Raw genomic sequence first — 11,865 nt, forward strand, 5'->3', positions numbered from 1 at the left:
CCGCGCCCCGTAAAAATATTTACGGGTTGATTCGTGTGCGGGGTCTGATCGAACAATTTTTTTCATGCGGACACGCATTTGACAGTTATTTTAGAGATAAAGACATTATAAGGGGTGTGGTAGAGATGCTCTAAGCCAAATGAATGTAACTCAGGTAGTTATATACTTTGTAATGAAATTAATTCATTATGCTTTAAGTCATAGACTTTGATATTATTGGTCTTGTTTTTCATTTATTTTAGTCTTTCTAGCAATGCGCGTTTAATAAAAGAAGATGTTTCCATCGACACAAAGACATGTGCGATAATTTTATTAATCTTAAGTTGATATACTGGTTTAGTTTTTAAAAAGCGGCGCTCGTACAAACAGGGTGTACTTGAGCAAGTACAATAGAGCCGAGTCAGCTGGCTATAAAGAATAAAGTAGTATATTTTTGCTTAGTTGGAGGAGAGAGAAGGTAAGTGGACTCTTAGTTAAGCCAGCTCTAGCATGTGCTCCTAGGCACTGAATGAAAGGTGGATCATATAATAAATAAATAGTACACTCTTCTAATCAACTATTGTACATGTTACCTATAAGATGGGCTATAGGTGACATGACATGAACTTACAGCCGGCTGCCGGCTGTACTATTGTACTTGCTCTTACGTACCTTTGTACTACTCCCTCCGTTTCTAAATATAAGTCTTTTAAAAGATTTCACTAGGAGTCTACATACGAAGCAAAATGAGTGAATCTATACTTTAAAGTATGTCTATATACATTTGTATGTAGTCTACTAGTAGAATCTCTACAAAGACTTATATTTAGGGAGGGAATAGATGTAAGTGCATGAACATATGTTCCGTGTTAAAGAATAGAAGCACTGGCTCCTAGCTCAAGCGAAAGAGCAGAAAGGAACAATAATTTGGAAAACCCGGGAACGATCTGAGCAAAAGGTCCAACAAATCATGCGTTAATTAATTCCACCATCAGCAGTGACAGATCACAGATGGACCCAACATCGATCGTTCCGTTCCCCACCTAGCTCCGCCTGATGAAGGAGACGACGGCGTCCATCTCCCTCTCGGCCTTGTCGCCCCAGCCGGACTCCTCCAGGAAGTAAACGTGCCCCTCGCCGCCGGTCTCGTACAGCACCGCCTCCTCCCCTGTCCACGCGCTCCCCCTCAGCGCCTCCACGTACCGCCGGCCCCTGTCCCGCATCGTGTCCAGCTCCGCCACGGTGACCAGTGCTCGCCGGCAACCGAGCGCCGCCCACTCCACCGCCGGCATCGCCAGCGGGTTGATGAACGGGTGGTCGGTACCGTACCTCCCCGCGCAGATGAAGCCCCACGACCTCTCCACCCTCTGCAGGAACCTCGGGTCCGCGCCCTCCGACGGCACCAGATCCTTGCCGCGGAAGTACGGGTGCAGGAGCACCAGCCCTTCGATCCGCGGCAGCCCGTCCTCTCCGCCGCCGGCCCTTGTCGCCACGTTGTGCGCGATGTTGGCGCCGGCGCTGTCGCCCGCGACGAAGAGGCGCGCGGCGTCGCCGTGCTCGGCCAGCCACGGCTCCCGCCCGGCGGCGGGCGCGCAGCTCGCCAGGGCCCAGCGGAGCGCGGCCCACGCGTCGTCGTAGGCGGCCGGGAGCGGGTGCTCGGGCGCGAGGCGGTAGTCGACGGACACGGCGACGGCGCCGGCCGATGCCACGAGGGCGTTGAGGAAGCGGTGGTGCGTGACGGAGAAGGCCGAGTGGACGGCGAAGGCGCCCCCGTGGAAGTAGACGAGGACGGGGAGCTTCTTGGACCGCGGGACGTCATTTGGGAGGTAGAGCCGCGCGGCCAGGCCGGCGTCGGCATCGATGACGACGTCCTTGCAGGTGACGCCGGTGGCGGCGTCCGTGCCGGCGTCGACTCTCGACGTGCCCATGAGACGGTGGACGCGGCCGCTCTTGTAGCGGACGAGGAACGGCGAGAAGTCGAAGTCGACCTCGGTGTCCGGATCCATGGCCGCAGTCGCGCGCCGGCCGAGTTTCCGACGAGGGGAAGCGATGTGTGTGCACGGCTGCAGTTTTGCAGCACGCCTAGTAATAAAATCGTATCAGTGGTGGGCATCAGGACCATTTGGTGCATTGAATTAACAATTCCATCCAATTTGGAAGCGAGGTGGAAACAGGAGGCATGGTACTCTAACTCGGTTAGAGGTTAGAGTTAGATTCTAACTCTAGATTAACCCTGAACTAACTCTAACTAAAGAGGTGTTTGGACGAAAGGATGAGGGCCTGTTTGGTTTCCAGCCACACTTTGCCAAGCCAAAATTTGGCAGTCACAGTTTAGTTGGCATATGTTTGGTTTTTGCCACATTTTGGCTTGCCACACTTTATTGTCGCTATGGCCGATTTGGCATAGAGTCAATTTTTGCCAACTTTTGCCAAAGTTTGACGTTCGTTTTTTCAGCCACAATTTATGGCTTGTCATACTTTAATGGCTTGCCACACTTTGGCTTGACAAAATTAGTCTCCAACCAAACAGACCCTTAGATTGTCAATAAATGCACCTTTTCCAATCATTTGACTCCTTTATCTAGGATTTTGTGTGGTGGAGGCAGAGAGAAAAATAACTTTTTCCGGGCCCCACCTAACTCTAACCCAAAAAAACACCTCTTGGGTGGGTTAGATTTTTGGGCAGCGCTAGACATCAGACTACTGATGATTTGCTAGCTATCAGACTAGTTGGTAGCCGTCAGATGTGATCAGTGGTGAATGAGACATGACTGCATGCAGCCCATCTGGCGTGGTAGTTTCCTAAACAGAAACCAATGACCGTACATTACTCACAATTGCATGCAGCCGTAAATTACTCACAATTGCTGATTTTTAAGAAAGTAATAATTATAGATTTCAGTGAAATAAATTAGTTAAAATAGCAAAATTATTTCCAAACATCGCATCAATGATATTTTCTTTCTACTATTTGCTGATGTTGCTTCCGACGCATCTGAAGCTTGCTTCGATCTAAAGCACCGGCTATGAAATTAGCGTCCAATGTAGTCAGGTGCTTTTTTATTTTATGTTGCTTCCATATATAGTTTCGCTCCAGGTCCTGTTATCATATCCTTTCATTTCATATATATATACTTTGTTTCCATCATAAGACAAACATGCCCACCATTGCATACCATGCTTCATAATTTGTGCTATGAAGCACGTCCGCTTGTATTCCGAAGCACAATTTTATGATGGTTGAAACCATGTCATGTAATATTGATGCATTTATCTGTTGGTGAGCCATTGGAAACATTGCTTGATAATTGTTGAAGCATGAACTAGGTAGTACCGATGCATTGTTGTGATTTTGTAAAAGAAGGAAGCAATTACGTATATACTTAAAAACATATTATACATAAGCTGGAAGCATGCCATGTATTACCACGAAGCATGTATGTCTTACTAAAACCATAGGAACCCCGTGCCTAGGCACTAGGAAACTTAATGCACAGAACACCGAAGCATTGCATCCATGGCAATAAAATACGACATCCCCACTCTTTGGTACACAACAAGACATGTCAAGGAACAGGTGGTGTCAATGGTACGAAGCATCCTAGGCAGTGGTGACTCTGACAAGGTAACACGCAAACAAATGTCTCCATGTCGCCATGGAATGAAGATGTCGATCTCCTTGTGGTAGCGGCCGGCAGCACAGCAGGACCCGATCGGTCGCAAGAATTGGGACGACTCGTAGCCAAGGTGCCCCAACGTAGATGGGGGAGTTGCCGATGCTATGGAAAGTGACGTCGTGTATGAGATCCATATGGTGAGATGATCGATCTGACATGGCCGCTCACCATGCAAGAGATCGACCATCAATTCAAACGCCTCGGCAGATCTCAGCCATGCACATCGTGGTGAATTAGCCGACGCTTCTCGTCGACGGCTTGCAGATGTACTCTCCAAGGAGATGCTCCTCATCCCCGCTCACCATCGACATCCTGACCAACGTAGTCTGCGGGAGCCGTGACGAACATGAAGTTTCGCGATGGCGGAGGCCGGAGCGGACATGCTGGTCACTAGCGAAGGAAGCTCTGGCGGCGAGGGGTCTGGCGAGCTCGGGGATGGAGCAGTTCTCGGGACAGACGAGCCAAGGAAGAGGATTCATGTGGGTCAGCGTAGGTGAGATTTATCCGGGATATAGAAACTGACGAGAGATTATAGGGGGTCGTGGCAAAAAAATGACCTAATTGAAATAAAGAAGAAGGATTTGGAAAGCAACCAAGCCGTGCGGTTAAAAGAATCGACGTCGGTTGAACAGTCTGACAAATGCCTCGTAGAGTGGGTTAGATGCATCTAACCTATCTAAAAAATCTAAAAAAATGACCTAATGGTAGGAAGTGTTTCCCTAGATTTTTTAGATAGGTTAGATAAATCTAACCCACTCTAACCCACCCTATTTGGATTTTTAAGGGTTAGATGAGTTCAATCTAACTAACTCTAACTCTAACCTTAGGATCCAAACGGGTCTATGATCGGGCTATCCGCGCAATCGTATGGGCGCTCAAATTCGCCGCACGCTGAACAATTGAAATCGATGCTACTCAGCGTATGGGCGCCCAAATTCGGAGTAAAAAGAATCAGTTATTTCTCTCCAGCCTAGGCATTTCCACACGAATTAAGATAAACAATTCGGATTAACGTAAACAATCATTTCCCTTTCCAACCCTCAACCTGCCGTAAGTACAATGACCTGTGCGATGACGTCAACGTTTTAGAACGTGTTATCTTTTTGTTTGAAAAAACTCCGTCAAAATATTCATCAACAGCAAATAAGAACATCGGCTATAATAATACACTAGCAAAAGGCCCGTGCGTTGTAACGAAAGAAAAAATATCACACGCTTTTAATTTTTATAATCATTTTGATTTATTAAAATAATAAGCTAACTAACTAATGTAGTAAGTCTTATCCTATTTTGTTGGAAAATCAACCCGTCCATTGTTAATTCCACCATGATGAGAAATTGAGCGGGACAAGCAAAGCAAAACAAAGAGGCTACCTGAATTGATCAATGGACTGTTATCTTATTTCACTCATGGGGTAGAGAATGTGGGATCAGATGACAAATTGAAGGTGGTGTTCCATTTTCTCTCTCTCTACAATAATGCAATCTTACATTAAATACATTCATTCATCAGCAAACAAATTCCCACAAAATAAAATTTCTTGCCGGTGATTGGCACACGGTTGGAGGCATGGGGAGGGGATCTCATCAGATGATGAGTTCCTGTTGGAGGAGGGGATACATTGAGGGGAGCAAGGGTTAGGCGCCTCTATCTGGCCATAAGGAGTCGCCGTTGCCGCGTCATAATCTCGGAGTTCCCCGTGTGAGCCATGGAGGCCCGCCTCCATTTGCAAGTACTTCGCTCCGTCGTGCCTTATCCGCGCGCCACCGCCGTTCTGCATCGAGCAGACGCATCATCCCAAGTCGCTGTAGCTATCACGTTGATTTGATCCAGAAGCTGTGCTCGAGCGCCGAAACGGGGCAGCAAGCAGGCAGAGGTACGACCGTGGATGCGGGTGGGTTGAGATCGACAGTAGTGGTGGTTGAGGTCGACCGCGATGGCGAGTGGTGTGGCAGCGGTCTGGGCACAGGCCAGGGTGGACCAGGGTCGACGCGATGCGCTCGAGCGCGGCAACGTGGCAGTGAGCGGGGAGAGGTACAACCCGGAGGCGGATGGGTTGAGATCGGCAACGGTGACGGTTGAGGTCGGACGCGGCGGCGAGTGGTGTGGCGGCGGCCTGGGCACAGGCCAGGGTGGACCAGGGTCGACGCGATGCGCTCGAGCGCGGCAACGTGGCAGTGAGCGGGGAGAGGTACAACCCGGAGGCGGATGGGTTGAGATCGGCAACGGTGACGGTTGAGGTCGGACGCGGCGGCGAGTGGTGTGGCGGCGGCCTGGGCACAGGCCAGGGTGGCCGAGGATCGACGGGAGGAGGCGATGCGTACGAGTATAATTTTTTACAGCGAATCGCTTTTTCCTTTTGCGTTGCAGATAAATGATAGAGCGCGGGTTGAATAACCAAAATTACAGGGGCTTTTTTTATAAAAATATCGTGGTGGGTTTTTCGACGAAAGTAATAACCACTTTATTATTAGGTATATATATTGGAACAAGCTACACATGTGATGTCATCATTGCCTCACCACCGGAGCGGAGCACAATTGGTTGTAGTATACAATTAGAAAATCATTGATTACGCCTAACAGGACCAACACACAAAAACATTAACTACAGTCTATGAAAGCAAGCGTAGTTTAAAACGATTCGACCTATAGACAAACAAACATTGACGAACCAAGAATGGATCAAATGGGTCCATCAAAGACAAAAGCCGATCAAATCGCATGAGACCCGCCAAAGTCAAACCTTTACATGACCGTTGGTGTTACAAACATCATTGAGACACACAATAGGTGAAAAGAATCTTATTCCATTCTCAGAAGCCGTCGCCGACTCACTTTTTCGAGCAAGACATAAATTTTACCAAAACTCAAGAAATACCTAAAAACAAAACCTTCCACGGCCAGGAATTGTGATCCACCATGCATCCAACAACATTATATTTCAAGTTTTGTTCAATACTACATATGTAATTGTGAAGAACAAATTTATGTTGCTGCTCTACTTTACATCATTTGTTGGAGTTGTATGCTTTTGATGATGTAGGTCTTAGGGCATCTCCAACAGCGACCTTTAAACCGTCCGTAACTGTTTGAACCGTGCGGTCCAGACATGTTTTGTCATTCAACACGATTTTACATTGGTATGTTCGACGATCCACACACATTTTTTCTTGTAATCCGGAGACAAACTAGGGGTGGGGCTTTGCCCTCGTCCGGATTGTTGTCGCACCCGCGTCTGACTAACCTCGCACACCAAAAACCTCTTTCCCGCACCCACGCGCCTTCCCGCCCGAAGCCAACTGCCCGCATTCTTGACGGCCCAAAGCAGGCACGACTGCTCACTAGAGCCAACAACGAAGCGGCACGTCGACCAATGATACGTCTCAAACGTATCTATAATTTTTAATTGTTCCATGCTTATATATTATTATTCTAGGATACTTTTTGGGTATTTATTTATCAATTTATATTATTTTTCAGCACTAACATATTGACCCATTGTCCAGTGCCAGCTGTTGTTTTCTACATGTTTTTCACTACCAAACGAAGTCCAATTGACCTGAATTTTTTTGAATATTTTTTGTGAACCAAAAGAAGATCGATGGGTATTGTATGACGAATTCATGGTATTGTATGGCTCCTCATAGTTGTTCTTGTACATCAGATAAAATGGATTTGTTTCTTGGCTGGTGGCTTACTTGTGCATTGTTTGTTGGCTAGAAGGAGGTATTGAACGTCAGGTGTAGAGTATTGATTTCAGTCAATCGCTACTCCATGTTCATGTTGTTCCCAACCACCGTGGACTTTGCAATGCAATGAATTCTTGAGGAATCGAGAGAAGACGAATGAAACTTTTGCATGCGATTTTTTTACCTATTCCCCTTTGACATTCTACATGTGCGACGTGTTGAACTGTTGTTGATTTGATTTGATTTGTTGATGTGCTGCAGATGCCTGGCAGCAACGACTTGGCGCTGTTAATTGTTTGGTCTTGGTGACATTGGGAATGATGATGAAGATGAGTTTCAAGGCGCGAAGGACTAGGAGAGAAGCAGAGCCGGGATTTGGAAGCACGAGACTTGGATAAAATGGCAAGTCGATGAATTGGGCGTGCAGCTTGGGCCTTGTTTGTACGCTGGATGCTCATGGAAGTTGACTTGGGTTGGGTGCTGCCTGGTGGCTAGCTATATAGTTTCGTTGTTTCCTTGTGGCGTGGCCGAACTATATTGAGCTGAGGAGCTGCTGTTAGAATTGATGTCGATTACTATGCTTGTTCACCCTCTGGAATTTGATTTGCAATACAATTCTTGAGCCCCTCGTTCTATAATATTATACTGATAAAGACTTCATTCTTGATCGAGTCCTTGTTATTCTCTCAAACTGAATGTGCCTAATGTGCATTTCAGAATCAACGTGCATATACTTACTGTGTGTTCGGACTCCCTCCGCTTGACGCCGGATCGGAGTGGCATCCAATTACAGTTTGTGGAGCTGCTAAAAGTGCGCTCCGTTCCAGGGAGGGTTGCCGAACAGGCACTTAGTGTGTGCTTGTATGCAGCACTGGAAGTGTTAGTACCCAGCAAATGCAATCCAGGATTATCAGCTATAGGCACGTTTGGATCTAAAATGAATGAATGATGCATAAACGTTGAACTGGCCAGGCTGCATAGTTACTGCATATTCATGTAGCATTTCTTTTGCTTTTTATTAGCATCTCATCTGAAAGCAACTACGAGATGAGAAAGCAGCATCATGAAACTACAAGATGACACTTTAGTGGCAATCAGAATGTTTGTCCGAACCTTCCAAAACAAATGAACCGCATGTATAATTTGACCAGAGAGTAGAAGCAAGCTGATATCTCTCTCATTTGTAGACTCTAGACGCTTGGTTTGAACGTTTTATATTTTGCAACCTTGCGTTGCCTTGGCTGCAAAACCATACAGAAGTCGTGTGTTACAGGTTTATTGGCGAGCTCGTCGGCGTTGGACCGCGAGTGCCTATGTCTATCCATCTAGTATCCATGAATGATACTCGCTCCTTTTGAACCGTGACGGAGGGTGTATATAAAAAATTAGATGAGTAATTTGGTTTTATTTAACACTCCCAAGCCATCCACTATAATTACAAGTCACGAGGCGCTCAGCTCACATAGATAAGATTAATGTTGTAGCTGTGGTTTGATGTCGTAAGTAGACAATAAATAGTATTGTTGATGGAGATGGAGATGGAGGAGGACGGCGGCTGCATGCCTTCTTTGGTGTAAACGAATGAATCTGCGCCTAGCCTTGAGACGCCCGGCCATGCATGAGCTAGCAAGGAAGGGTCCTGTTTGCGCCACCTCATCGATCCATGGCACGGTCTATCCTCTAGGTATGGACCATAGACTCAGCTGCACCCCTTCTCTACAGCTTGTTCTCTCTAACATGCTGTCATCTCTATCTATATATATTGGAGATAGTCATCTGTCCGCATACGGGATGCGCGTGTGACTTGGACTTGAGCGCCGGTGTCGGCCGATGCTTTCACTGTAAATGATGAGGAGGGGTTCTAGCTTGTTCAATACCGAAAGAAAAAGACGACAGTGAGCAGATGAAAGCTTATCTTAATGGCGGCCGGGGCCAGGGCAGCAAGATCTACCAGGTTGGTATACCACCCTCTTGTCTTATTGATGGTTGAGCAGATGAAGGAGCGGATGGATCCAACCCACTGAAAGATGTGTGTTGTGCCGTTGATTCCCGCATGCAGGTGACGCTGGCTCCTCTCGCAACCGCAGTTGAAGAGGATGGCGACGAGGGCGGAAGGGAGCAAATGCAAACGCAAACACAAAGCGTAGCTGGTGCTCACCCTCGTGTCAGTCGGCCGGCGCCGGCGGCCCCAAGGACAAAGAGGCAGCCAGCCGGCGGAAAAAGAAAGAAAGAGACGACTGTAATCTAATCTAAACTAATACGAACCGACGGTGAGGACCTAGCCTGGGTGTGGGAAACTAGGCGCCCGTCGAGCGTACACGAGGAGAAGAAAAGATAGCGGCTTGCCTCCGGAGACCCTCACTACCATGCACTTCCCTGATCAGCCGCCGCCACCAGGGTATGAACAGCGACGACATTGCCGCTTCATCGTCGAAACACCTTCTTTTGTTTAGCCGAAATCTCTTTGGGGGTCCGGACTTCCGGTCGAGGAAGTTGTAAGTGTGCTAGTGTAATAGTACCATTTCAGTCCGTAGTTTGTTGATTTGATTGTGGCTTTTTTGTTAACACGGTGAAAAAAATATAATCTTTAGTTAGTGTTTGTACGGCTGGGAAGAATATACATATTTATATGTTATGTTATGTGTACGAATAAATTCCCGCAAACAATATATGAAAGGCACATCACACATGCATCACAACTTTATTGGAAACTCGCACGTGCATTCATGAGTGTACGTACCGCTGGGAATACATGACACGTCTGGGTGTGTACTACAACCGTGATACACGTACTATATGTGTATGTTATATGGTTATATACTCCATGTTCTGCCGATGGCTCATCATGGGCAGAAGACGATCTGGAGCCGGCTGCCAGCGGCGGTGCAGGCGTGCTCGTTGAACTCCACGTAGGGGAACGCGTCGTGGCATCCCTCCTCCCGGCACCGTAGCGCGTCGCCGGAGCTGCACGTGAGGTCCAGCGGCAGGTTGAACCCCTTGTCCGTAGTGATGCCGTAGTGGTAGAAGCCCTCGGAGCTGGCCACCTGGGCCCTGGTCACCGGCGCCGGGGGGTCGGTGGTAGCGCACCGCAGCCCGCTACCGCAGTCGGCCGTCCGGCACAGCCCACTGCCTGCCGCGTCGAAGGAACAGCCCGTGCGCCCCCATATGGACGCGGGGCTGTCGAACGCCGACTCGTCGACGCTCCAGTTGGCTCCCGGGTGGAGCTCGGTGCCGAGGCCTGCCGGGGCGACCGCCGGCCACACCGTGAAGGAGCACCGGTTGGTGATGGTGAGCGGCGTTGACGTCGCGCTGGCCCCCGCCGCGAGGCCTGCGGCTACCAAGACGAGGACGACCGGAGAGGCGCGAGCCATTTTTGTGGAACTGTGGGTGCGTGTCGTGTGTGCTGGGAGAGAGGTTATTGCTTACTTCCATTTATATAGGTTTGATGAAGATGCCGATGATCTGACCGAGCTAGGCTAGCTAGCTACTTTGGAGAACTCTCATTCAATTCACAGATGCATGGCTACTGTACCTACCGTGTGTAGTGCAGTGGTGTCACCAGACTGCAGAGATTGCATACGCATGCACCCATCTGATATAGCCCGGCCAAAGAATGAAGACGCACGTCGGAAAAAGAACGTGTGACCTGAGAGAACGGTGGAGTAAATCAAGGACGGCGAAGCACCGTCATGGTGGAGCGCATCTAGAATTCTAGATGAGACTTTATTAGACTCTCAAAAATAAAAAAAGATGAGACTTGGTTAAAGTATTTCTAGCAAATCATCAACAAAAATAAATAAAAACTGCTCGTATAGAGTGAGATGAATAAAAAAAGTGCTTAAAAAACAAATGTGCAATAAAAATTATCCCGACTCAGAATGGTGGTTACTGTGCGTGGCATCTCCCGTGTTTGAAGCCAAATTTAACACCATTTGTCAAAGAAGAAAAATAGAAAACTAAACTAATGTCATAGAGTAAATTGCACATAAGTATCACAATTGGGACGTTGGAAGCAAATTGATGCTAAGATTGATGATTTTTATGAGTCACTATCAACTTTGGGCGATACGTTGCAGAATGGGCTAAACCGCGTATAATTACGTTTAACGGTGTATATGAGCGACAGGGCCCGCCTATCAGGTGTCGATGTGGCATTTTTTTGTAGGCTTTGCTTCGTACGTAATCATATAAATACCCTTTAGTTCACAGGCAAAAAGATTTTGTGAAAGAGTTTTTTTGTTCGTAATTTTTAAACACCGAAACAGACTCTTTTAATTTTTTTTCCATCAAATCAAACAATTAAATAAAAGACTGACAGGGCCCGCCTGTCAGGTGCCGACGTGGCATTTTTTGTAGGAAACGTTTTGCTTTGTACGTAATCATATAAATGCCTTTTATTTCGCAGGAAAAAGGATTTTGTGAAAGAATTTCTTCCGTAATTTTTAAACACCGAAATGGACTCTTTTGAAATTGTCCATCAAATTGGAAAATTAAATAAAAGAAGTATAAACTGGCGC

The 11,865-nt window shown here is 47.3% G+C and overlaps 2 protein-coding genes across 2 annotated transcripts; both read right to left on the reverse strand.

Moving 5' to 3' along the window:
- Positions 1-823: 823 nt before the first annotated feature.
- On the reverse strand, positions 824-2,383 carry LOC123395536 (tuliposide A-converting enzyme 1, chloroplastic-like). Its single transcript, XM_045090547.1, has one exon. The coding sequence runs from the start codon at positions 1,983-1,985 to the stop codon at positions 1,023-1,025; it is 963 nt and encodes a 320-aa protein (XP_044946482.1). The 5' UTR covers positions 1,986-2,383; the 3' UTR covers positions 824-1,022.
- Positions 2,384-10,019: 7,636 nt separating this feature from the next.
- On the reverse strand, positions 10,020-10,769 carry LOC123396051 (thaumatin-like protein). The gene has a single exon (XM_045091083.1). The coding sequence runs from the start codon at positions 10,717-10,719 to the stop codon at positions 10,192-10,194; it is 528 nt and encodes a 175-aa protein (XP_044947018.1). The 5' UTR covers positions 10,720-10,769; the 3' UTR covers positions 10,020-10,191.
- Between the last annotated feature and the right edge of the window lie 1,096 nt (positions 10,770-11,865).

Source organism: Hordeum vulgare, chromosome 5H (genome assembly GCF_904849725.1).
Source record: "Hordeum vulgare subsp. vulgare chromosome 5H, MorexV3_pseudomolecules_assembly, whole genome shotgun sequence".
NCBI classification, from domain to species: domain Eukaryota; kingdom Viridiplantae; phylum Streptophyta; class Magnoliopsida; order Poales; family Poaceae; genus Hordeum; species Hordeum vulgare.